This window comes from Euprymna scolopes, chromosome 31 (assembly GCF_053919585.1).
Source record: "Euprymna scolopes isolate OS-2025 chromosome 31, ASM5391958v1, whole genome shotgun sequence".
Lineage (NCBI taxonomy): Eukaryota > Metazoa > Mollusca > Cephalopoda > Sepiida > Sepiolidae > Euprymna > Euprymna scolopes.
The window spans coordinates 49,681,722-49,709,535 of NC_136512.1; the positions used below are offsets into that span (position 1 = coordinate 49,681,722).

General features: G+C 31.4%; 1 protein-coding gene across 2 annotated transcripts in view; it reads right to left on the reverse strand.

Moving 5' to 3' along the window:
* The window catches only part of LOC145255738 (tubulin polyglutamylase TTLL5-like), a 459,668-nt gene that overhangs the window by 199,152 nt on the left and 232,702 nt on the right, over positions 1-27,814 (reverse strand). For both annotated transcript variants that reach the window (XM_080114369.1, XM_080114368.1), the window contains exons 4-9: positions 22,188-22,270; positions 18,210-18,316; positions 18,051-18,114; positions 16,812-16,878; positions 13,028-13,110; positions 9,082-9,151 (exon numbers count right to left, since the gene is read on the reverse strand). In XM_080114369.1, the coding sequence (XP_079970495.1) occupies positions 9,082-9,151; positions 13,028-13,110; positions 16,812-16,878; positions 18,051-18,114; positions 18,210-18,316; positions 22,188-22,270 (474 nt within the window). The remainder of the gene's footprint in view (positions 1-9,081; positions 9,152-13,027; positions 13,111-16,811; positions 16,879-18,050; positions 18,115-18,209; positions 18,317-22,187; positions 22,271-27,814) is intronic.

Genomic DNA, 27,814 nt, shown 5'->3' on the forward strand with positions numbered 1-27,814 from the left:
TTTCAAAAACATTTTTTTCTTTATAAAGTCTACTACGATCGTCACCAATCAAAAAAATATTGTTATAGTTAACTATATTTTACGTTTATTTTTTTTGTACTCCCTTATAATATATAAAAATATGTAAACTTTCTTTATCAATTGATTTTGTGTTTTTAATCGCATAGAAATATCTAAACAGTTTGACAAAATAAACAGATATTTGAAAAAGATATGCGATAAAAAAACACAAAATCAATTGATTAACAATGTTTAGATATTTTTATATATTTTTATTATAAGAGGGGTAAAAAATAAACTTGAAATATAGTTAACTATAAACATTTTTTTTTTTTAAATTTTAAATCAGCGACGATCATAATAAACTGCGCAGGTTTACATAAAAGATATGGTAAATAAAGTATATTAAAATATAGTACATTAAAGAAATTATTGTATCCATTTTGTGCTTCCATAACTCAATTGACAGATCAGCCACTATCTTTGAAACTTTTGATCTGGATTTATGCACCATTTTTTTTGTTGATAAACTCCAAATTTTAGCCAAAAACATGGCTTTATCAAGGGGAGGATAGTCTGACATATTTTCTTCTTTTTTTCTTCATAATGTTGTTATTAAGAGGTCGAGCCTCCTAAAGAGAAAAAATTCTCGATGCTGTTTGAAATCTGTGTGTGTAATCACATGGTTTAAGCCCAAAATTTAAGAAATGGAGAGTCACACATTTTAGAAAAGATTTTTTTTATAAATCTAAATATTGTAAAACCTGAAAATGTTATGAAATGATAAAAAAATTTTATTTACTTTTTTCTGTTGTTATAAATTTTCAACCCCTTTAAAAAATAGCTTTAAAAATTTTTAATTTTTTATAAATTGCAAATAATGCTATAAATTTACTTTTTTGTAAGAGAACTGCCAGAAGGCATCAAGTTGGTTGAAAATTTACAAACAGACTTTCTGCGCTTTTTTGGTAAAGTTATTAATAACTATCAAAATTCACTTCATCAACAAGTTCATTCTCTATGGAGAGGATTGCCAAGTTTGTCAGCCTTGTCTGGCCCATTGTTGATCGAAGCTAGTTTTTTATGAGCTTCAGTTTCAAGGAGCACTCACAGCTAGCAGCGCTAATAGCTCAGGTAAGGAAAATGTGAAGCAAGATTACAATAATAGGGACGGAACCCATAAAATGATATCTCTGTATGAAGTTCAAAAGTTTAAGAGGTCCATTGATTTTGTCTTTTCCTGAAGCTTTCACAAAATTCTGTAATCTCTTCCTTGCGGCAAAAAATTCCTCATTTTTATATCTTCGTCAACTTCACCAAGCTGACAATCATAATTATCATCAAGCAGATTTGACGATGTAAGAAAAGTGTATTCACTTGCAAGATTGTGAACTTGTTGAAATCTGCAAGATATTTCTTCAGTCAACCTATCTATGACAAACAATATTTCCCATCTCAACTGAGTATCAAACCCCAGCACTGCATCAATAAATCCTTTACCATCCATTTGTTCCTTTTTGTGGGCATGATGCTCCATACTTATCCCCATTTCAGAGCAGAGTTTTTTTACTTATCTATTGCAGTGTCCACCATCTTTTCTCTATTCTGAAGAAGGCAATCTCTCAATGCCGTCAGTCTGACAGAACTTTGTTGCAGATCCAGCCCTTTTGTTTGAGGATACTCCTGGGCATCATTGATTTCTGGGAGAATAGTTTTCCAAAGGCTCAGAAATAAAAGAAACAGAAACGATAATACTAAATTGAGAATCAAAGAGGTATCTGATCATGTGGTTGCATTTTCTCCTTACATTTACAGCGTTTGCTTGACTACTCCATCTAGTTTCCACAGATCATTTTATACTTAAACCAGTCAACTGAATCAAGACGTCCCAATGATGTGTACATACAGAAAAGAACGAGAATAACCAGTTCAGTATGCCAAAAAATGTAACAGAGTGAACCACTACACAAGCCAGATTTAGTGAATGGTTTGTGCATGGCACAAATAGGACTTTTGGGTTGATTTCGGAGATGTGGTTCTGCATATCCAATTGGTGGCCTGCCATAACAGCGACATTATCAAATGCCTGGCCAATACAGTCACCAATCCAAATTCCACCGTTCTCCAGTTCTATCAAAATCAATTCAGAAATTTCTCCATGCTTTTACCCGTTGTCTAAATGAAGTGGAGAAACGACTCTTCCACCATCATTTCATTTTCATCAATTTTTATGTAGTGCAACACCTCACTCATCTGGTTCTTGTGAGATACATCAGAAGTGCTATCAAAAATTATGCAAAAATATTTGCTTTCCTTAATCTGATCAATGATTTTCTTTCTCGCCTGCTTTGTCAAAATGCTCACAAATTCATTTTGAATTTCTGGTGACAGATAAGAAGTAGTGATTTTCTTTCCCATGTTAACTTTCACCAAATGTTGACAGAGCACAGGGTCATACTTGGCCAATAAATTTACCAATTCTAAAAAATTCCCTTTGTTTTCTTGACGTCTTTCATTATCATGGATGTCTTTTTGGTGACCTCATAGTGCCAGGTTCTGCTTAGCAAGAAACCTGATGCTGTCCAGCAATTTAGCTAGGATTTTCCGCTACTTCTTAATTTTCTTTCTAAATAAGATTTTATTCTACTTTGTCAATTACCTTTCCTTCAGCAAGTCGAATCTCTAGCTCCTTCCAATTGAGGAATGTCTGAGCATAAGATGTGCTAGCTTCGTGTTCATATCTATATATATAAATTTGTATTCCTGTCTGTTTGTTTGTTTGTTCACAATTTGATAAATATATACAAAACGTGTCTTACTTTAATCTTCGATTTATTTCTATATATAGTATGATATTTGCAAAAATATACAATTAAGAGATCATCTTATTTGCATATGACATTAAGAAAAATCGACTTTACTAAATAGCGGTATCTTAGTTAATGTTTTTAGCAAGAGAATTATTTTAAGTATTCTATTTAAAATTGTTATTTAATAAATTTTAAACAACAATTATATTGATAATATATTGAATTTAATTTATTTTGGAATTAATATTTCGAACAGCGGGCTTTTTAAAAACTATTTTTGCCCCTAGATGCTATGTATAAAAATAAAAAACAAACGCTCACCAAATATCATTTGGTAATTTCATTAAGTTTCTAGCTGAAAAAATCATTCTATGTAGATAGAAAAATGTTTGGCTTTTATTGTTTTTGTTTTTTTTTAAATATTCAAACAAAAAAAAGCACTTACGGAAAAAACTGAAAAGATTTCATTTGTTTGTTTTATTTTATTATTTAAACGGCAATACAGAAATCGGTAAATTTTTATCATGTAATCCAGCATCGTTTAATGCCTAAAAAATGAAGATCTACTGCCCCCCCCCATCTGAATTCCACAATTTACACTTTTTTTTTTCTTCTTTCGCGTTAATTTCATCGATTACAAACTTAATTAAAAAGGTAACTTTATACGTTTAACCCCTGAAAAATGGAGATCTACTTTTTTTCAGCCTAATACATTTAAACAGCCTTTATAAATATTATGAGAGAAATTTTGAAAAAAAAAAAAAACATGTTAGAGTGGAGGATCACTTTTCTATATACATTTAACGTAAAATGAGCACCCACTTTTTGGCCACCAAGCGTTCAATGAGACATGTCACCTCTAGCATTTTTTCAAGTTTGGCAATTGAGGGGGAGGGCAAAATCTGACACATACAATTTGTATTTTTGGGTGATGGTGGTGCTGGTGGTGGTGGGGGGGGTTACAGTGGAAACATAAAATAATGATAAATTTAATTATTTTTTATGAGACCATTCTCTTTCACCCAACAATTTAATAAACAAAACATACCCCAAAATATGACAAATTCAATTTCTATTTTTTTGGGGGGGGGATTACATTAGAAACATAAAATGACGAATAAAAAGCAAATCGAAAAGCCTCCTCCCCCCCCGTAAAAAAATGCAAATCGAAAATTTCCTTTATTTACAAAAAAAAAGACAGTAAAAAAAAAATGCCCTTACAAAAAATAAAGGTAAATGCGTAGTTTAGCGGCGTGGGTTGTTTGACATACGGGAAAATTATGGGGACTATTTATTTTTGTATAAAGCATTATTGGACCCAAGGGCTGGGGTAGGACGAAGGAAAATTCATTTTTATGTTTTTTTATCATTTTTTATTATACTAAATATGCACACCTTACACGTTTAAAGTTTGGCCTTTTTAAGACCAAATTTGGTCTTTTTTTACACTTTTTTATTACAAAAAATATATGGCAAAAGCATAGTTCATGAAAGAGCTTAAAAGGGCCAATCTGCCAAACCATGGAGGGGTCAAGTTTTAGAAGCAATATAGCGGCCTCAAATAATAAAAATGAAATTTTTTTCTGGTTTTGTTTCGGCCTTTGGGTCTAGCAATGTGTTCTGTGTAAAAGTGAGTAGTTTTTATATTTTTTTGTCTGGCAAATAATTTGCGCCGCCAAACTACACATTTACCAAAATAAAAAATAAATGCATGCATTAATGTTTATAAAAGTTATTTTTTTAGGTTCACAAAACCGTGAGTTTTCTTAGACAGTGATCCCTTCTGCCGAAATACCTGGTGGAGAGGGTATCAGATACTTCTTTTTGGGGGCGATTACATTTACGTGTTTTTATCCATTCTTTTATTTTTGAAATTGTTGTGGGGGTATTAATGTTACCCATGATTAGTATAGCAGGTGTGTTTTAAACGGAACTTCATGTCACCCCATGCAATGCCGGGTACCCATGCTAGTACTTTATAATTTCCACCAATTCATGAAACCCATATCAGCAGAAAAACTCAACAATTGAAAGCAGAGGCAAAACAAGGCAAAACATGTTCGCAAACTTTTTCATTCCTGGTCATGTTACTTCCTTGAATTCATGATTGAGGTGCTGCTCAGCAGCAGATCCCTGCTGGACAAGTATAGCATGAATTTCATGGTTAATCGCAATAGGCCATAGACCAACCTCTGTAAAATCGGCTGCAGTGTATGTTTTTGTGCCAACTAGTGATTGCCTTTCCAATTCTCCAACTTCAGTTTTTGATGTATCAATGCTGTCAATGTTGACTTCCAAAGTAAGAATATCAAAGCTAGCAATATCAACTTTATCTTCAGTCTCAACATGATTTTTGCCTTTCGTTTCCACCATTTTGGCCATAGAAGTCTTTTCGATCAATTTCAACAGTGCGCCTTTATTCTATTTTGTTTTTTGCTTTTTACAGAATGTCACACCGCTCGCCTTCATTCTCTTCATTACAGTGCCTTCTTTGAAAATTCACGCAAATATTCTGAAAAAATTTTAAATAACACAGTATTTCTCTGCATAAGCACTATCTTGTGTTGTTTCATACTAGTACGACAAAAAATATCCCCCTCCCCCAAAAAATCAGTTTTCCGAGATACCTATCTTTAAAATATATATACATAGAGAGAGAGAGAGAGAGAGAGAGAGAGAGAGACCTGTCACTACCCTCCCCCACACACACACAAAAAAAAAACTTGCAGGAATGAGTCTTTCATTTTATTTTCTATTTTATATATATATTATATATTTGTTTTATATAAATTATATATTTGTTTTTGACCACTTTTCCATTCTGAAAAAAAAACAAAAAAAGTTTCTAAGGTTTTCCATTTCATTGTTTTGTTAATTATGCAGAGAAATTCAATTTTTACAGTATCTTTTGTTTGTTAAAATGTTATGTGAAACTACAATCTAGTTGAAACAAAAAACATGTCTTAGTTATTTCATTTCATTATTAACATATTCATAAGATGTACAGAGTAGTTAAAAATTAAAACATGCTTATTATTAGTTGTTATCAGCAGTCGAGTTGTTCTTTTTTCTTGCTAGGCTGTATAGTCAACTTGCTTATTTCATTTTGCTAAAATTTGCATTCCATTTCATTTTTACACTCATTTGCGGATGACATCTTGCATACAACTTTAGTCAAGATTGCCCAAGGAATGGATGGTTTCAGATATTTTAGAAAAAAAAATAATTTATATGCTTTTTTTAACGGCAAACTCCCCCACCCCTCATAAAAGTTGAGGTTCATGTAGAATAAAAAATCGAATGGCAAAACTTTTTTTATTATATTTTCTTCAAGTTTAGTACAATTTGTGTTGTGACCACTGAAGTTTGCAATTTTGAAAATAGATTTACGGGGAGAGGGAGTTAAAAAATTCAATTTCGAGAAAAAATAAAAACTTTTCCAAAGAAAAATCAATAAAAATATTTCAAGAAAATCACTTTTTGCTTAACTGCCCTAAAACGCTAGAATAGCTCGAATATGGAGGGTTAGTTTACATTTAAATTGACATGTGAAAATAATCCCCACTCTAAATTCTTAAATTTATTGTTTGTTTATTTCTTCTCACCTGGTGGATAATTTTCCAGACTAAGAAAGCAAAAAAGGGGAGAAGAAATAAATACAAAATGAATAAATGTAACCAAAGGCAAGATAAGTAACTCTTCTATCTCGTAAAAGAATGTATTCAACTTTTACAAAGGAAACAATTCAAACTTTCGCATTACATTAAAATAAAAGTTTAAACATGGAACAAAAATTTAAAAATATGTCAGTAATTAATTTTCAATTCATGAAACACACTTTGAATGTCTTTAAAATAGGTTTTAAAAAATACACTTACATTTTATATTGGAAAATTTTCAATATCTTTTGTGCATCCTCTTAACATATGGGAAATTTGAAAACTAAATTGCCAAACTGAATCAAAAATATTATTTACCAAAAATAATTTCTATTAGTAGCCTGAGGTTTTATTGCTTTATATTGCCATCCAAATCTGTCTTCTCTTATTCAGAAATTTTGTTTTAGTAGACACATAAACTGAAATCAAAGAAGAAATGAGCCAAAACGTGTTGTCATATATAGGTGTGAAAATTTTTTAATTTGTTAATGCCAAGTTCATCTGAACAAATACAGACATATAAACCAAAATTAAAAAAGACATGACTCAACACATGTTGTCGCATATAGATGCAAAAAGTTTGAATCCATTAATTTTATTACTGTCAAATTCATCTGAGGCTAAGACTTTAAAATTATCAAAAGTTTTTTTTTGTAAGTATACATTTTGATAACTCCTTGTAAACTTTGCCAATGCTAGCTAGGGGACTGGAGGAAAGGACACCGGACAAAACTCACCATCTAATCAAAACAAAACAAAAACAGATAATATCCCAAATAGAATCAAAAGCATTAAAAATCACTTTTTATATTTTTAAAATAATTTAACTGAATTTAGGAAAATTAGACACCAGATAACTAATTTTGGCAAAGTATGAAAATTAAGCATCTATGGAATAAATGTCAATTGAAGATAGATTTTAAGACCATTCTTGAAGACGTAGTTTGAAATTGTATTCAAATTGTCCTCGCAGAAATATACATATTTTTAAATATTTATTCTTGTTTGAAAACAAATAAGTTAATTTTTCAAAGTTAGGTGCGCATTCTAAGGACACTTTCTTTGTATTATCTTTTACAATTATTATATCGATAAAAAAGTAATAAATTAAAATCATATTACCAGATTTAATTCATCATAATACATTTCGGTTTATTCATAAATATGTCAGTGATTATAAAATTTTCTTAATAGTTTGAAAAAAAAAAAAAAAAAAAATCAATTACTCCGTGATTGTTCAAAACTTGAAAGGAATTCGGTAATATTTAAACTATCAAAAAGAAAACTACTTAAATAGTATTCAAGGTGTAGCGCTAAGTTCCTATTTAAAATTATATTCCCCAATAGAATGATCATAAAATTTGTTTTCAGTCAATTTTTACTTTTGCTTAATATTTCTATAATTCCAAAATTACGTAATTTTCTGTTGCTAATTTTCCAATGTCCAATTTTCTGTTGCATCATTTAATTATCAGTGATGTTTGAAAGTATTTTTCTTGACAAAAATGTTTTCTTTAATTTTTAAACACTTTTTGGAGCATGTAAATTAACTGCTTTCTTTGAAAAGTTACCTAGAGAATTTATGCAAATTTTTTTTTTTTAATTTTTTGGTTTTACAAGTAAAATAAATTTACACCGTATTTTGATGTTAATATCATTTTAGTTTTAGTGATAATTAAAAACAAATATTTAACATTAGCTCCAATAATGAAAAATAGGGTTAAAAGTTTAAAAGAATTGGTTTTGGAATCAGAAAATAGAGACACATTTTTCTGCTTCGGATACCTCCAAAAGTTCCGATTTTACAACCTTAGACTCATTTTGGTATAAAATGCCAGATTTTTTGTTAGCTTTTATTTATTTTTTTTCTATTTTTACCCTCTCAAAATGTCGTCCCCTGGCACATGCTATCCAGGGCGGACTGCCTGCTTCCCTTGCTACACCACTGCCCTTATCACAGAGTGGCCTTTATTAATTTGGCAAACTTTTTTGTTTTCCCTTTATGTAGATATCAATAAATGACAAGTCAACACGGATCAAATAGAATTTGATAATTTTGTTCTGAAAACTCCAATAAATCTCCTCTTTACCATCAGCGACACTTGTATATCCTTGACTCTGCCATTAGACAAAACTCAGCTCATAAAAACAAAACCATTCAAGAAACATATTTCGTTTGATCCAAGAAAGAGAATTCTGGCTACTTTCATGAATATTAAAAAAAAAAAAAAAAAAAAAAAATCTAAACTGAAAGAATTGCTATCCATCTAAAACTTATCGTTGTCTCTCTTTTTTTTCTTTTTTTTTTTACTTAGTATTGTAGCTGTCTGCCTTGTCTGGATGATTTCCATTAAAAAAAAAAAAATTAAACAAATCAATTTTCCTTTATAACACAAAAATCTTAACACCTGTTGATATTTAAAAACTAAAATCAGAATTACTTGGAAAAAAGCTTGTTTTTGTGTCATATTTTTTTTTTATTCTGTTTTGCAGTCAATCAATCCTTTTGGACGATTTAATGCTTGTAAACAATTCATTAATTGATTACAAGTTGATATTTTATGAGTTGATGAAAGAAATTCAGTATCTGCTATGAATAAAGCAGAACTTACCATCAATCAGCAGAGGATTCTGAATGTATCTGGAAATGATGAGATTCTCCTCTAGAGGGACCTGCTCTGGCTATAAAAGGATAGAAAAGAGTTTACTCAATTTTTGTTTCAGGATAATGCTCAACAATGATTAACAAGCTAGATTATCATAAGGTATTTTCTGTCTGCCTTTTTGTAAGTCACTTATAGGCTCCAAAATTATTTACAGGCCAAATTTAACATAAAGCATCCTTCAGATATTGAATGGGTGCATGGGATATCAAATGTTAATACCATTACTGTTACTACTTCTATTATAGCTTATACTAAAAGCAATTGAACAAATTGTACCAAATATTACATGAAGAAACCTTAGGATGTCGAGTGTCTTATCAAGGAGCAACATGACTTTATTACTACTAATAATAGTAGAGAAACTTAATATTTGTCAGAATTGCACTACACCTTTTGTTGATCAAATTAAAAAATAAGGCATTCAAATTAAAAATTAATGCATTCAAATTAAAAATTAACGCATTCAATTTAAAAACTAATGCATTCAAATTAAAAACTTAGGCATATAAAAATAAGGATTTTGGTGACAAAAATCATGTATTACAAATTAGAATTTTACATAATTTTTATATTTTGAATTTTTCATATACAATAATTAAATTTTTTATTCATAAAAAATATATTTTTTATTTATTTTCATATATTTTGGTCAATTCAATTGGCAATTAGACATGATACAAAGCTTTTTTAGATAGTAGATAACGAAATAAGTATGAAAAAATTAAAAATAAATATTTATTTTTATAATCATTCTTCATACAACAAATTTTTTCCAGCAATTACAGCTGCATATCGCTTTCAAACATGAGTAAACTACCACATCACATGAAGTGGATTATCAGCTTGGGTGACTACTAGCCTAAACTTTTACGCGATTCAATCAGTATTGGAATTTTGTTACACCAATAGGAGGATCCGACAATACATCAACTAACTTTGTTGACATTATCTTTCTTGATTTTGGCTTTATGGAAGACCAAAAAACCTTTATTGGAGATAATAGTGCACTATATGGTCGTAATACCACCTTGAAACATATGTAAATTGGGCAAATAATTTTCTATGGAATTCGCATTCTATGGCGCATTATCTATGACACCACTTCATTTAAATTCACTGTCTTAGCCAAATGTTCAAGTGCTTGTGTCGTGGGGGCAAGAAAAACTACCTTCCCCCACTCCACCGTTTTTAAGCACACGTCATTTCTAGCATGAGCGACTGAAGAAAAGAAAGGAGAGTGGGTGGACAAATAGCCTCACCTAAAAGGCAAGGCCAGCTGCTGACCTACTTATGTCTCCTTTCCCCCACATCCTCGCTGTGAAAGGAAATACACATAAAAATTAATCTTTTACGATATATAGCTAAATGATTGTCTTTTTGTTTCAGACGGAATGAATTTAAATACAACTCCCAAACTTCTAAACTAAGTTTGATTTGTAAAAATTTCGTCTGGAATTAATGACCTTCATGTATTCATTTTCCGAGAGCGACGTCACTTGTAACACCCTGTCTCCACAAAGAAAGTGCCTCTCGGCCAAAAAAGTTAAGCCGGCTAGGGGGCTACAAGTCCCCTGAATTGGAGATCCACTCACTAGCCGAAGGATCTCATGCGGTAGCAGCAGCGGTCAGGAAACACCCCAGAACCAGAACCAGTGCCGAAGCAGCAGTAATTCAAAGAGCCCTTTTCAGGGCTAGGTTCCTACGAAAGACCTACCACTTTGTTTACTATGTTAGCCCTCCTCATAACCACTTCAGAACCAGCACCGATGCAGCAACAACAGTAATTCAAAGAGCCCTTTTCAGGGCTAGGTTCCTACGAAAGACCTACCACTTTGTTTACTCTGTTAGCACCTCCTGCCTGCAGCCTCCAGCTTCCTGCATCTCCTGCCTGCAGCATCCAGCTTCCTGCATCACCTGCCTGCAGCATCCAGCTTCCTGCACCTCCTGCCTGCAGCCTCCAGCTTCCTGCATCTCCTGCCTGCAGCCTCCAGCTTCCTGCATCTCCTACCTGCAGCCTCCAGCTTCCTGCATCTCCTGCCTGCAGCCTCCAGCTTCCTGCACTGCACCTGCATCTCCTGCCTGCAGCCTCAGCTTCCTGCACTGCACCTGCATCTCCCGCCTGCAACCTTGCTTGCGCCTTGCACCTCTGGTCCGCTACCTTGCTTGTACCTTTGGTCCGCTACCTCGCACCTCTGGTCCGCTACCTCGCTTGCACCTCTGGTCCACTACCTCACATCTCTGGCCCGCTACCTCGCTTGCACCTCTGGTCCGCTACCTTGCACCTCTGGCCCGCTACCTCGCTTGCACCTCTGGTCCGCTACCTTGCACCTCTGGCCCGCTACCTCGCTTGCACCTCTGGTCCGCCACCTCACTCGCACGTTGTTCCTCTGGTTCGCAATCTGGCTCCCTACCGGTCGTTCGTTCCTAAACACTGATCCCTCCATTCTCAGTGTCGTCCGTTCTGAACACTGATCCCTCCGTTCTCGGTGTTGTCTGTTCCTTAACACTGACCCCCGAGCTCTCAGTGTTCACCCTCCGTTCCGGATCATCCTGACGCCTGGCTGGCCATTCCATACCCAGCAAGCGCCCTTTGAACCACACTACATCCAGAATACCAGTCCGGACCTCCAGACCTTGCCTCCAGTGACGTGCGACCTTTCAGGCGACCAGCACCCAGATTGAACGATTTTTGCTTTCTCTATTCAAAATAAAAGGCGAACCCTCGTCTTGAACCAAACAACCTGTGTCTGTCATTCTTCTTTGCCTTTATGCTGTTTACCTTTTGCCTGTGTCTATTTTGTTAGTTGTTGGGTCGATTGTCTCCAGACGACCGGCCCCCGCAACACTTGTACCATCCATTGGATGAAGTCGTCCTTTTTAATGCAACCTTCACATATTTCACATATTTCAACCTTCACATATTTCAACACCTTCATTGCCATACAATGCAACACAATGTACATTTGGTCCCTTCAAATTGGCTAGTGACATTTTGCATCGTTGACCACCTAGAGATTTACCTTCCAGTTTAAAACAGAATATATTTAAATTACTTTCATCTTGATGATAATTTTATGATCTGAAGTAAACTTTAAAAGTATTTCTAAAAAATACTCTTTTTAGATTTACAAGCAGGTCTGTTTGCATCAACAGACATGTCTATAACATTTTTCAGTGTAAAACAAGCTCCATCAAGATGTTTGATTGTACTTGTAGATACATTTATTGCTATTTCTGGATTTGGGTGGTTCTGTAATTTTTCAGATAAATATTTCAAGGTAACTTGACGATTATTCTTTAACAGTTTTATTAAATAATCCTTGAGACAAGGCAAAAATATTTTAGTTCATTTTTGCCTCCTCCTCATGGTTTCATTTTGATGCTTTTTCACCCTTCACTTTTTCGCTGTACTTTCATTACAGTCCTTGCTACAGTATTCCAATCTTATTTGAGCAACTTCAAAAATAGGGCTTTTCACATCAATTAGTGTTGTCTATCCTGTTTCTTTTCTTCTTTACTCCTCGTTTCATGATTGTTAATAAAAAAATTGTTTATAAAATTGAAAATTTGATTTTAAATTGATTGCCTTACTTTTTAAATTGAATGCATTAATTATTAATTTGATCGCCAAAAAGTATAAATTTAACATAGTACTAATAATAGCATTTTAATATTTAGCATATTACTAATAATAATATTGATAGATTCCAAAGTATTGACTGAATTCCACAAATTTGTGCATAAAGAGCCCTTAGAATGATTGATGTATTGATGGTATTTAAATAAATACCCAACTTTAAATTATTTTTAGCTTTTGTAGGAGCTAAAGTAAAAGCCATACCAAGAGTGATTTTTTGTTTAATGATTAAAAAATAATAAATTGAATACTTACATGATTAACTAAATGTACACCTCTGCCCCTTGAAGAAGCAACAGGCTTGATAATCCATGGTCCTTTGTCTCTACTGAAAGAAGCTGTAACAGAAATTAAATTACTTTCAGCTATTCATATTTAACAGTAAAAGATCGCAACTGAAAATTATATCTCACAAGTCTGCAATGGATCCACCCTAGACTTGGCACACACCTACACTAATGACGTAACATTGCCAAATAAGATGAGCTATTATTCATGTTTCATAAAATAATATGAAGTATGAATAATAACAGCTGTCTGAGACTTTTTTCTTGTTAAAGTAATGTGTCTTTTAAAAGTAATGTGTCTTTTAAAAGTAATGTGTCTTTTAAAAGTAATGTGTCTTTTAAAAGTAATGTGTCTTTTAAAAGTAATGTATCTTTTAAAAGTAATGTATCTTTTAAAAGTAATGTATCTTTTAAAAGTAATGTGTCTTTTAAAAGTAATGTGTCTTTTAAAAGTAATGTGTCTTTTAAAAGTAATGTGTCTTTTAAAAGTGTATAGATCTGAAATTTATAATAGATTTAAGCTTCCAACCTGCTTGTTGTCATTTTCAAGAATAAAAAAACAAGTTCAAGCTGATAGACATACTGAAGGACATTTTAAAATGTAAAGTTCATTTAAGATATGTTAGAAGCAGCAATGTCAGTGCATGTTGATTTTATGTATCGACTCTCAGTTGAACAAAATCTCCAATCAGCAGTTTCTTTCAGCCAATCACAGAATCAAGGATATACACTCTAAATTCCAACAGATACTATAAACATCCAAACACACAACTGTTTTTTCCTGTTTTTTACATTTTCACACACATGATCTTTAAAAGCTAACCTTTGTCCCTGATTGAAGGTTCTTGGCAGATGCAACAGGAGACAAACTATTAAACACTGCTAATCAAACTCTCTCTCTCTCTAACAAAACAGGCATGCTAATATACATCTTCATGTCTATTCCATTTACACAGATCGAATTATACACACCACCTGAACATGCCTCCTCAATTCCTTGTTACACACTTTAACAAAAAAATCTTTCACCAGGAATATTCTTTGGGCTCTTTAAATGCTCATTCTTTACAAACTAATTTCTATATTAGATAATAATTATTTTGTAGAGATAATAATTATTTTGTATCGATAATAATTATTTTTAAATTAGATAATTATTTTTAAATTAGATAATTATTTTTAAATTAGATAATTATTTTTAAATTTGATAATTATTTTTAAATTTGATAATAATTATTTTTAAATTAGCTAATAATTATTTATAAATTAGATGATAATTATTTTTAAATTAGATAATAATTATTTTGTATAGATAATAATTATTTTTAAATCAGATGATAATTATTTTTAAATTAGATAATTATTTTTAAATTCGATAATAATTATTTTTAAATTAGATAATTATTTTTAAATTAGATTATTATTTTTAAATTAGATAATAATTATTTTTAAATTAGATAATAATTATTTTTAAATTAGATAATTATTTTTAAATTAGATAATAATTATTTTTAAATTTGATAATTATTTTTAAATTAGCTAATAATTATTTATAAATTAGATGATAATTATTTTTAAATTAGATAATAATTATTTTGTATAGATAATAATTATTTTTAAATCAGATGATAATTATTTTTAAATTAGATAATAATTATTTTTAAATTAGATAATTTTTTTTTTAAATTAGATAATAATTATTTTTAAATCAGATGATAATTATTTTTAAATTAGATAATAATTATTTTTAAATTAGATAATAATTATTTTTAAATTAGATAATTATTTTTAAATTAGATTATTATTTTTAAATTAGATAATAATTATTTTTAAATTAGATAATATTTTTTTTTAAATTAGATAATAATTATTTTTAAATCAGATGATAATTTTTTTTAAATTAGATAATAATTATTTTTAAATTAGATAATAATTATTTTGTATAAATAAACTTTGTTGATTTATTTATTGCAGACTTTTATCCTCATCTTTTTAGTTGTTGTTTCACAACGTTTCGGCCAACTATTCCCCTGGCCTTATAGATAGGAACTCTGAATCTGCTAACAACATTCTCAGCAATTACTGCCTTCCATAGTTGTTGTCATCTCACCACATTTTGGCCAACTAAGTCTCTGGCTGGCTTTGGGTAGGATTGAAACCGCTACCTTCAGACAATGCTCACCTGGAATCATAGAGATTACACATCTCTATCCACTTGCGCAGTGGATAGAGACATTGAATCTATACACTTCCAGGTGAGCATTGTCTGAAGGTAGCGGTTTTAATCCTACCCAATACACACATTTTGCCTTTTATACAATAGATTATTTAAGTATTGGTCAAATCTTATTTCAGTCACCTAAATTGGTTTCGACATTACTCTAAAACAACTTATTTTTCTTAAACTATTTTTAGTAAAAAAAATTAAAAACCATTCTATGAAAACCAGATAGACCCCATCATTTTATTATTCCACACCTGTTCACACTGAAACACATGTGGATCTATATTAAAAAATCTTGTTAAACTTTGTGACATATTTTCATTCTGTGGAGGTTAGGCGCAAACGCAGACCCCCCATAATTTTATTATACCATATTTCTGCAAACTGTAACATAATTACCAAAATATACTTACACGGACAGATATCAAAAGTCTTTGTTAAAGTTTGTGGCATTTTTCATTCTATGGAGACCAGGTGCGAAGGCAGACCCCACAATTTTATTATACCATCCCTGTTCAAGCTGAAACATACTTATCAAAGTATTCTTATGCGCATCTATATCAAAAACCCTTGTAAATGGGTTTTTGTTTTTTATTTTCATTCTTTGGAGAGCAAGCACGTACACAGACCCCACAATTTTAATAAACCACCCCTGTTCAAAATATAACAGCCCTTTTTGCTCCTTGATACCTCTTCTATCATTGTATGTGGTCAGTTTAGTATAATAGTAAACCATAGTAGAGCCTATACACATATATACTAGACTATCTGTGACTCGTTGGGTCCTAGCTCGTTATGAAATAGTGAGTATACAGAATTAATGAGTAAAAGTGCAAGTGACTATATGAAATTAATGTATAAATGTACAAAAATTGAATGCATGCACAAAAATAATATGCAATACATTGGATAATAAACGTCTTACCATCATTGCCCTTAGATTATATAAAAAATCCTTTATATAAGAGGGTGTAATCCGTTGACAAAAATTTAAAAAAAAAAAAAAATACAAAAATACAAGTAGGGAGTGTGCATTGTACATAGCCACCCTAGTTTTTGTGTGTTAACAGCCTTAAAAATATCTGGAAATAATAATTAAGTAATATTTAATGATAAGATCTTTTCAAAGAAAATCTTGGTACTTGTGCAGAATTTGAACCAGATGTAACTAAGTGTCTGTTTGATTACAGAATATATAAAAGACATTAAATTGTAGACATTTGTTTTGTTTGAAAACGATTCCAACTTGCAATGAAAAATAAAATAAAATTCATAAACTGCTGATGATAGAAAAAGCAAAAGAGATTTAGTTTTGTTTTTATTTGCATATTTAAATGCAAAAAAAGTGTCGATAAAAAAAATTATGCATGTGTGGAATTTTTCAAACCAGAATCTGTAAACTGGAAACACAGTTTAAATGCCCAAGCAAGACGATTTGGGTTTTATAATACACACACACACACACACACACACACACACACACACACACACACACACACGATTTGTATGCATGTTGCATGTTACTTACCACAAAACTCTTGATATTCTGCTGGGATCACAAAACTCATGGGGACAAAATTAAAATTCCGTGAACCCTTAAAAGGTAAAACAGATAATAATTTGTTTCAGTTTTATAACTTGAATCTCAATATTTTAAATATTCAGGCTATTTATAAAAGGAATATTTTCATAGCAATGAAATATAAAATACAAATAACAGTTTGATTTACTTGTTTGTTTTGCAGCTTTTTACGAGTTAAAATCAAATCCAGTTATTTTCATAAAGGGTTTTATACTTCAGATATTTAATAGATTTTATTTTGTATACTAATCGTTTGTAAGCATATATCTTGGAAACAGTCTATTACTGATAGATTCTATTCAACCAATTGATGGGACCCTGATGTAGAATGCATCTGAAAGTAATAGCACCCAAAGACTGATACAAAAGCCCGCCATTTATGACCTCACCACCGAGTGTATTTTAAGGTGATATCCAAGATCGATGCCTCTGACTATTTTACTGTTTTTTATTTAATATCAAAATCAATTCATTTGCTGGTTCATACTTTTCCCAACAGTATGAATGCTTGAACAAACTCGACATAGCCGATTCCATAGTCCAGTGTTAAGTCAATCACACACCCTCAATATGGGATGTTTCATCCAATCTAGTCAAATATAAGGCATATCTTAAAAAGTAACAAGACTAGGTGTGCTGTGTAAGTTATGTGCAAAAGAGGGAGTCGCTGATTGCATCAACATTTCACACAATATTTTCAGAGCGGATAACTCGATCACAGATTTCTACAATTTTTGCTTTTACTTTTCCCATTGCTTTCTTTTACATCTTTTCCAAACCATAACAATGCACCGGTTCACAATGCCCTGAAAATCCAACAGTTTATGAATATCACCATGCTGAAACAACCACCCTATTCATTTGATCTTTCTCTGTGAAACTTTTTTTTTTTCCAAAGCTGTAGAACCCATTTTGAAAATGTGAAGATAATTAAATATCATAATGATGAATGCGAATAAAATCTTAGAAGAATAAGGATACATAAAAGTATGACAGAGAAGGATGTCAAAATGCATTAAACTTGAGAGCAATAATTGTAAAGGTGAAGCAACCTCATTATTTTATTTGAAACTGAAATTCAGTCTCATTATTTACCAGAAAATCTCACATTTACTTTGAATCACTGTTGAGAAAAGATATCACTATTTTGAAGAAAATAATATTTCATATGCATAGTTTACTTACTTTGATTTGCTGCATTCTCTGTACATTTTTGTAAAGTCTATCTTTCCTTGTAAGTTCATACGATCTAAAATAAGTAGAAAAATAAAGTTTTTCTAAATGACAATATTCTATATTGCAAAGATTAGTTGGTTCAGAAAATATTAAATATAATATTTTTACCTGGGAAAATGATTAATTTTCTGGAATTCAGACATGCTACGGAGGGTCAAGGGTTTGAGATGGCCGCCTGTCCATAGCAGGTTGAAGTCAGGATTATTTAACGAAACCTGAATGTAAAATAAAAAATGACAAGATTTTTCATATGACACTTGATTACAAACAATGGAGAAGATCTTTTCTTTAACTGTGATTGTATTGTCCAATCGAGTTGGCTAAAAATATGCCAACAACAATGCACAATGGAAGCAAATAGTCCAAACTTTGTAAAATCATGGTTGCAAACCCAACTTTATATTAATGTATTCTTTCCTTAAAAACAACAAAAACACATTGACTTTTAATAAAAACAAAATTCAGTATTTTACTTTCAAAATGAAATTTTACGCAAACAAAAATATTCAGGGGAGAAGATAAAAAATTAACATATCAAATAATACTTAAGTTGACAAGTATCTTAAATTCATTTTTTCTACTGACATTAATTATTAGCAACATTTCTTATTACTTTTAATTTTCAAACTATACTTTCTTAATCTATCTATATAATAAAGTAAAGTAGATTTTTCCATTGTATCTTCAGACGCAGGTTTCCAAAAAATATACATTCATTTCATCTTTTATTTTTTTTTTACATTTTTTCCAGTTTAGCTGCTTATCCCAAATAATCCTTCCCTCAAAAAGTTGCAACTATTTTTAATGTCATACACTTATATCTCTTCCCATGCCCTTTACATTCATTAGAATTTTCTTAGAGAGAATTTTAGTTAAATCACCAAAATTATTTCACTTTTCCCTTATTATTGTATTCTTTCTGGCCAACTAAAAGCATTAACTTCTGTTGACAGTTATGCCCTTCCTATTTAGTATACATTTTAACACATTGCAGAATAGAGCAGATATACCAATTAACAAGCAGCTTCTTGCATGCATTTTCAACATGGCATCTTTTGCTTGAGACTTTCATGTCAGTAAATTATTAGTTTAGTGTTTTCTAATATTTTGATAATCCATTAGATCATAATATAATCATCTCCACATTGCAGTGCATCGTACAACTTGATCATTCCATACTACAGAATTTTAAAATTCATTATGTCTCATATGCCAATACACAAATTAAAGCTGAAAGCTGGATGCCCAATTATATTATTTCGGAATCTTGGTGTTTCAAGGCTATGCAATGGAATTAGACTATACTAAATGCATCCAGTAAAATTGTGTTTTGCCATGACAACAAGTCCTAAGGACAATCCTTAGCAGTGATTGGTCTCAACTATACTTCAGTTTGCTTTAGCCATGAGTGATTTTATGAAGGATGTTAAAAGGGTAGGCTCCACATAATATCTATACATATTGCTGTTATATTTGGTGTTATATGGTATTGTATCTCAATACCTGATAACGACTGTCGCAATAAAAAATTTAGTGTATAGTAGCAAGAAAGACAAACAGAATATTAAATTAAACATTTATTGAAGAAACGAAATAGATGAAAGTGTCCTTTATTGATAAGGGGGTTCTAGAAGAAAATAAAGTCCTTGTCATCAAGATTTGTTAGAGTGAAAATAATTAGAACTGTCTCTTGTTGATAAGAAGTTTCTGAAAAGAAGATAATAAAGTCTTTGTCATTAAGATTTCTGTTGCTAACATTGAGTGAACGGCTTCTGCTCCTATGAGAAAGAAAGGGCGAAGATGTTAGAGTTAGTTGTTGCTGCCGCTGTTAGAGAAAGAAAGGGTGAAGATGTTCATGCTAGCTGCTATTGTTATAAAAAAGGAAGAGTAATCCATGTGAGTCATTCCAACAATCTCTGCCACGAACTGCTGGTGACAGCTGATGACACAAACCCTTATAAACCGCGCAGACATAGCTGAGAACAAACAATGTTGCAATCGGATTAAACATTGTTATCGTCCTGTTGCAATGTCACAATTACTCTTGTTGTAAGGAAATGTTTCCCAGAGTCTGTGTTTGTTCATTTCCATTTAAACTTGGTGTGTCTGTGAATGAATGTAGATTAAGTTGTCACTTGTAGTCCTTTTATAAATATTTTATCACATATATTTGTATCTCATCTGTCAAAATCTCTTGGCCATCTCTCTCTTAGCATAGCTATTTCCTTGGACAATGTGTTTTTCTTGGTAATTCTTTGCTGTAATGAACTGTATATTGTAGTAAAAGGATGGGTACAAAAATCATAGTTTCTGATATCTTAATGCATCGTTAACAGTCGATTGAATATCATAAGGAAGCACAGGTTGGCTCTATTGTCGCTTATGTATTGACATTGTCATATCACTGGCTGCTCCTGATGTTTGGGTGTCTTCGCTCCTGCTGATGCAATCTGTGTTTTGTTTACATATTGTTATAGGCTTGATGGGGATCTTGTATTTCACAATATGACATTGCCATCAAAAGGTAAGACATCAACCATTGCATATCCAAGAGATTTGTACAAATAATTTTCACTTTCCTAAATGAAATAATTGTCAGAAAATAGGTATCTATTGACTACTTAAAAATGTAAATTCTGCAAATAATTTTGCCTCCAATTAATTGCATAGAAAAACTCTTGGTATACAAATTGTGACACTAAAAACAAATACAACCATAAAATTAATACATGGCCGCAAATTAAGCATTTAATTAAAATTACATTTTCTAAAGGTTAAGTGGTTTTGTTATTCCAAACTAAAATACTTGAGAGAAAACAAATCAGAAACATGAAAGGGGAACAAGCAAGTATATGAAGGTAATCGTGATCAAAAAATATCAAACATTTTAGGATCTTCTCATCCATAAACAACAAAGTTTTAATATTGATTTATAAAATTTAAAGCTAAACTAGTTATGGAGTTAAGGAGTTAAGGAGGTATACACAGAATGAAAGTTTATACTTTTCTAGTTGCTGCTTTAATATTGTGGAGGTCAGCATTCACACCTGACAATGTTAAAGCAGCAAATAAAACTCAATAGTTCAAGATTAAGCATGGAATTTCTTGAGTTTATCTACTTTTACGGGCAACAGCTGGTAAAATTGATAGAGTAAAGATTTTTTTTTTATCTAAATTTGATTGAGCAACACTAGAGAAAAATGTTAGAAATTGTGCTAACATAATCAGCAGATCTAGCATCCATAAGAATATGGGAAAGACTGATTAACAAGAACACATCGATTAAGATGCATCTATTTCATCTGATTAGTGATAACAATTCCATTTAACACTCAAGTGTGACAAACCAACAGATTAATGCATTAAAAACATAAAACAATTTTAACAATGTTCACATTCCACACAATTACTAATACCATGCATGAGTGCACATCAATTAAAAAATATATCAAAATCACTTTAATCAGATTAAAGCATGTACAACCATGTAAATACAGGAAAAATATCACAGTACATAAATGAACAATAGATCTGAAGAAGGCCAGAGAATACATCAGCCAAAATGTAATAGAAATATTAATATTATATTTATAAGAATCATACACCTATGTACAAGAAACAATTATCTAAATAAATAGATCTCAATTTTTTTTGTTTTTTGAATTAATTCTTACCTGTACTATTAAATTCTATTTCACTACTAAGAAATTTTTTATATCAATGTTTCTCTGTAAAAATCCTTAAAATTTATGCTTGTCTCGAGATATAGTTATGTTCTCATACGGGAACATTGACAAGCTAAAAATAAAATAATGAATCAAGTAATTTTCAATTTAAAGAAAAAATAATCAAATTTCTAAATGAAAATAGCTTGAAAACAACATGTATACCTCATTAGGCTTTTCGTAGATCAGATGATATTTAAACATAAATACTTAAATGCCTCAAATTTACTTGTAACATATTTTTTTACCTATGATTCTGAACTAAATTTCAACATTGAAAAGGTTCTCAAATATTTTATAGTGTGTTCTCAGATAGGAACATTGCTTAAATAAGCAATGGCTATCACAGAGCAGAACATACCTCATGAAAGCCATGCGCCAACAAGACTGTGCGTATGATGCGACTTTCAGTGCTACCAAATTTGAAGGCCATATGGAAACGTTCTGAAAAAGAAACAAATTAGATACAAATAAACAAATTAGATACAAATAAAAAGTTACATACAAATAAAAAGTTACATACAAATAAAGTTACATACAAATAAAAATTATATACTAATAAAAAGTTACATACAAATAAAAATTATATACAAATAAAAAGTTACATACAAATAAAAAGTTACATACAAATAAAAAGTTACATACAAATAAAAAGTTACATACAAATAAAAATTATATACAAATAAAAAGTTACATACAAATAAAAATTATATACAAATAAAAAATTACATACAAATAAAAATTACATACAAATAAAAAGTTACATACAAATAAAAATTATATACTAATAAAAAGTTACATACAAATAAAAATTATATACTAATAAAAATCTGCAGACAAAAGCTTGTCTAGCTACAACCACTGTCAATTTTCCTTTCTTCCTCTATGTACCTCAGACTAAATGGAATTTCCATGAAGTTTCTTTCAAAGAACTATCCATCTGTGGATGACAATATCGCTGGGCTGCTTCCTTAGCTGACAAAATATGGTTGTTTGCATGTTCAATATTAACAAATTTTTGTCAAGCCGTCCTTTTAATAATCAAATTCTTTTAAGAATCAAATTCTTTTAAGAATCAAATTCTGCCCATCATTCTCAATCCTCTCATGGTGTTTTTCATCATTCAATTGATAATCTGAATGATCCTTATTATTGAGTGGCTTTTAAATCTTGATAAGTGATGACACAAAATAATTATATATATATATATATATATATTTTATTTATTTATTTTTTTATTACATTTTCACCCCAAACAAGGCAAATTGCCACTTTGGTGTAGGGGGCTACTATCAGGGCAACAACTACTGGGGTACTATGCAGGGATTTGGGCAGCAAGATGTCAGTTCACGTTACACTTGAACTTCTGCATGTCAGTACTGTTGGGGAAGCAGGGACCTGGAATGGAATTCCAAAGTCTAGCAGTTCTGGGGAAGAAACTATTGGAGTAGAAAGATCTTTTACATCTAGGGATCTCTACAGTGTGAGGGTGGGATTTAGCAGCCTGTCGGGTTTGTCGGGGGTGCTCACGTCGTGGGGGCACAAGTGATTGCAGTTTGTCAGCATTCACCACTAAAATACTTGTAAAACAGGCAGAGGGATGGAACATTTCGTCAATGGGACAGAGGCTGAAGCTTAGATGCCAGTTCAGGGCCTATCCGGTTTGCGACTCTCTTTTGAACCTTGTCAAGGAGCGAGAGACTAGTAGCAGATGCACCAGCCCAAATGTGACAGCAATACTCCATACATGGGCGAATGGTGGCCTTATAGAGGTACAGGATACTTTTGGGTGTTAGTAGTTGTCTAGCACGGTAGAGAGGGCCCACCTTTCTTGCAGCGGCCCTGGCAATGCCTTCAATGTAATTGTTCCAACTCATGTTTCCTGTGAACGTTAGGCCAAGGAGTTTGAAAGATGTAATCTCAGATAAAGAGTCGTTGGCCATTGCTATAGGTGTTAGAGAAGGTTTCTTGTAATTATTGAATGAAACTAGTTTAGTCTTGGTGGCATTGAACAACCATTTTTGAACCCATTCCACTACAGATTGGAGGTCTTCCTCTAGTGTTTCTGCCATTTCTTTAGAAATGTGTTCATTCGTCTTCCTGTCGTGCCTTTCATAGAGTGTAGTGTCATCACCATATATACCCATCTCAGAGACAATATTGTCGGGGAGGTCATTTATGAATATCAGGAACAATAGAGGTCCAAGGATAGACCCCTGGGGCACTCCCACATTTATATCATATTGTTTAGATGTACGACCGTCGAGGACAACCTGGGTTTTTCTCTTATCTAAGAAGGATTTAATTATGTTAAGTATTCTTCCAGTGATACCGTATGATCTAATTTTCCTGAAGAGACCCTCATGCCATACCCTGTCAAAAGCCTTAGATATATATATAGAGCTACCGCTCTGCCCTCACCCGCTTTGTCCAGTGAATGGTATATACGTTCAGAAATTACAGTTAGGATGTCTGCTGTGGAACGGGCTTGTCTAAATCCATATTGTTGGTCAGTCAGAAGTTTAGCATCTGTAAGGTGATGGACTAGAGCATGGTTAATTAAGGTCTCAAATATTTTGGCAAAAAGTGGGAAGAGGCTAATGGGGCGATAATTTGATGAGTCAGTCCTTTCGCCAGAATTCTTGAATACTGGTACAACAGAAGCAGTTTTCCAACAGCCCGGAAAGCAAGCTTCATTAAGGCATTTGTTGTAGAGTTTGGAGAGAACTGGAGCTACTTCGGCTGAGCATTTTTTTTAATAGCACATATATATATAAGTTAGAAAATATATATGGCAATTAAGCTACACAGAATATTCCGCATTTCATCCATGCTAGGATTCATCAGGCTTGCAGAATATTCTGTAGCTTAATTGCCATATATATTTTATAATTTCTACCTACGTATTAAGCACTGTTGAAGTAAATACTTAAAGTTTATACATAAATTTATACTTTTGTATATTAATTTATATAATTAAATGAAGTAGTCATATATATATATATAGAGAGAGAGAGAGAGAAGAGTGATTCCTTAAAGTAATTGAGTTATTGGATTCTGTAACAAATATTTTTTATTACTCAACATATTTTCATTTTCATACACTTGTCTTCCCTCAATAAGCAGAACCATTATGTAATGATTCTTTTTTTTCCTGCCATAGTTTTTTCTTCTACTTTTGTTCGACCAACTACCAGACAATTTTTTAATTGTTTGAACCATATTCCCTCTTTCTATTGCTTTTCTCCTTATCAATAGATGATTGTTTTTCAAAGTATAATTTATTTCTGCTGAAGATTTTGATTAATGAAGACAAAATATCAATTTTATGAGCACATTCAAAAGTTAAAACCAGAGAGCTGAACAAAAATATGTATCTTTCAAGTTAATTATAATGTTAATTCTTTTCGCTTTCAAAGCCAAACTATATTTATTTTGCACATCTGCCATCCGCTAATCATACTCTTACATTTTGCTTGTTCGCACATCAAAACTCGATAATTTTTTTATTTCTGCTGCAAGAAGACAAAACAAAAACCTTCCCGAGTCTGTACATCTCTTTGTCTCAACATTATTGTATGCAATATAAAGACCCAAATATCATATGTTTGAAATGAAAATTATATGTTTGTATCCTTAAAATCAGAGGAGGGAGGAAGGATTGTCAGTCAGTGTAAATTAAAGCAAGCATTTACATGGTTTATGAATGAATTTTACATGTCAAATATTATGCTATATAGTAAGGAAGAGGGGGGGTATACAGCTGAAGATGATAGCTGGCAGGATGAAATAAATTAATAGTATGAATATTCAACATGATTAGTGTTCATCCAAAAAATTTGTGGTCTAATCACTGTTAGAACGAAAACCAGTCTTTACATAACAGCTCCAGAGAACAACCGTTATCATCTTGATAATAATATCCCTTATATTGAAAATGGAATGTTTCCAAATATTTGAGTTTAATAAAACAAAAAAAAATTGGTGTCGCTGAGAGGTTAAAACCAAGCCACATTAAACCCCTAGCTACATTCTGATTGGATGAAAGTAATCTTGCTTTCCAATGAAAAAAAAAAAAAAAGAAAATGGTGGTTTTAAGGTTCTTTTCAAATGTATCTCCTGGTTTAAATACTTAAATGATGTACTTATAAAACTTATAGAAAGAAATATAGAAATAAAACTCAAACCGTTTATATGAGGATTCTAATCTGTAAATTTTAAATGAACGTAATAGATTCCTTTTTCACTATTTTTAAAATAGTTTTTTCGAGTTTAATTCAATTTTTACAATATTTTTTTACTAAATTGTAAGGTGAAAGTACAGAAAACAGTTACAAAACACCCTCCCTTCAATGTTAAGAATGGCTTTCTAAAAATTAACATTATTTCAGCGCAGTACCTTCTGTGCATAAGTACCAAAATTTGTTATTGTTAATATTTACGATGCTTTATTTTGATAATAAAAAAGCAAAAATAAATACATGTATTTTTTTCTTAGTACTTTAATCAAGGTATTTTTTGTTTAAATAAAATAATAATTCTATTTAAAAAAATAATAGATCCATTATATTCCATGATTGTTAATTAAGTACTGAAAATTTCATTAAAATTGGTGGATTTCCTGAATTTTGGTCAAGTATTGTGTAAATTTTAAATGAACAGAATAGATTCTTTTTAAGAACACAAATTTTGCTATTTTTTGGAGCAGATTTTCAAGTTAAATAAAATTTTTACAGCATCTTTTGTTTATTAAATTGTTAGATGAAAGTACAGAATTATTTTTTTCGAGTTATATTGATTTCATTAACAGACTTTAAAGGCTTTTTTCGTAATGTTACTGAAATATTAAACTATTAAAAAAGACAGAATTTCTGGTGCTTATGCATCTATCTTACGGCGTTATTTTTAAAATAGTATTTTCGAGTTAAATTCAATTTTTACAGTATTTTTGTTCATTAACTTGTAAGGTGAAAGTACAAAAATAATTACAGAACCAATGTTAAGAATGACTTTCTTAATAACATAATTTCAGTATGATACCTTCTATGTATAAGTACCAAAATTTGTTACTGTTAACATTTACGATGCTTTATTTTGATAATAAAAAAGCAAAGATAAATTCATGTATTTTTTTCTTAGCACTTTAGTCAAGGTATTTTTGTTTAAATAAAATAATAATTCTAAGATTTAAAAAATACAAATCCATTATATTCTGTGATCGTTAATTAATAAATACTGAAAATTTCATTAAAATTAGTTGATTTCATGAATTATTTTGGTGAATTTTTAAATTAAAGGGAGGGGTCAAAATGTTTATACATTTGGGGATCGGTCATTCATTTTGCATGAATCTAAATTTCCTTATGATTTTTTTTGTTTGTTTTTTTTTTACATAGGCATCACCACTTATCAAGGCCGATAGGCCACTCAAGGATAAGGGTTAAAGAGTGTAGAGTAGTCAAAAGGACAATATAGTAATCGATAGTAATGGAAGTTCGGTAAATTTGTTAACTTAAGTGGAACGGCTCATCAGAAACTTGTTCACGTTGGACTTGAAGACAATTATATTATAGACAGCTGGAAAGCAGGAAAACGGAAGACAATTCCACAGGCGTGCAGTTCTAAGAAGGAAGCTTTGATCATGGAATCTATGTTTAGGTTTAGGTACAGATAAAGAGTGGGGAAAATTATTTCTAATGTTTTCAGCTAGTCTAGTGTTTCTTATGAAAGTTTGGCGAGGGGGGACCATAGATTGAAGCTCAGTTGAACATTTCCATGAAAATAACGATAAAGCAGAGACAAACTCGCAACATCTCTTCTGTGAGATAGAGGTTGCAGCGAAGAGAAAAGGACATCTCCCACCAGGCCACAAAGTCTATTTTGAACCCTATCAAGGTAGGACAAGTCTTTTCTAGCAGCTCCTGCCCATATGTGGCAACAGTATTCCATCCTTGGACGTATCTGGCTCTTATATAGATAGAGAATTGC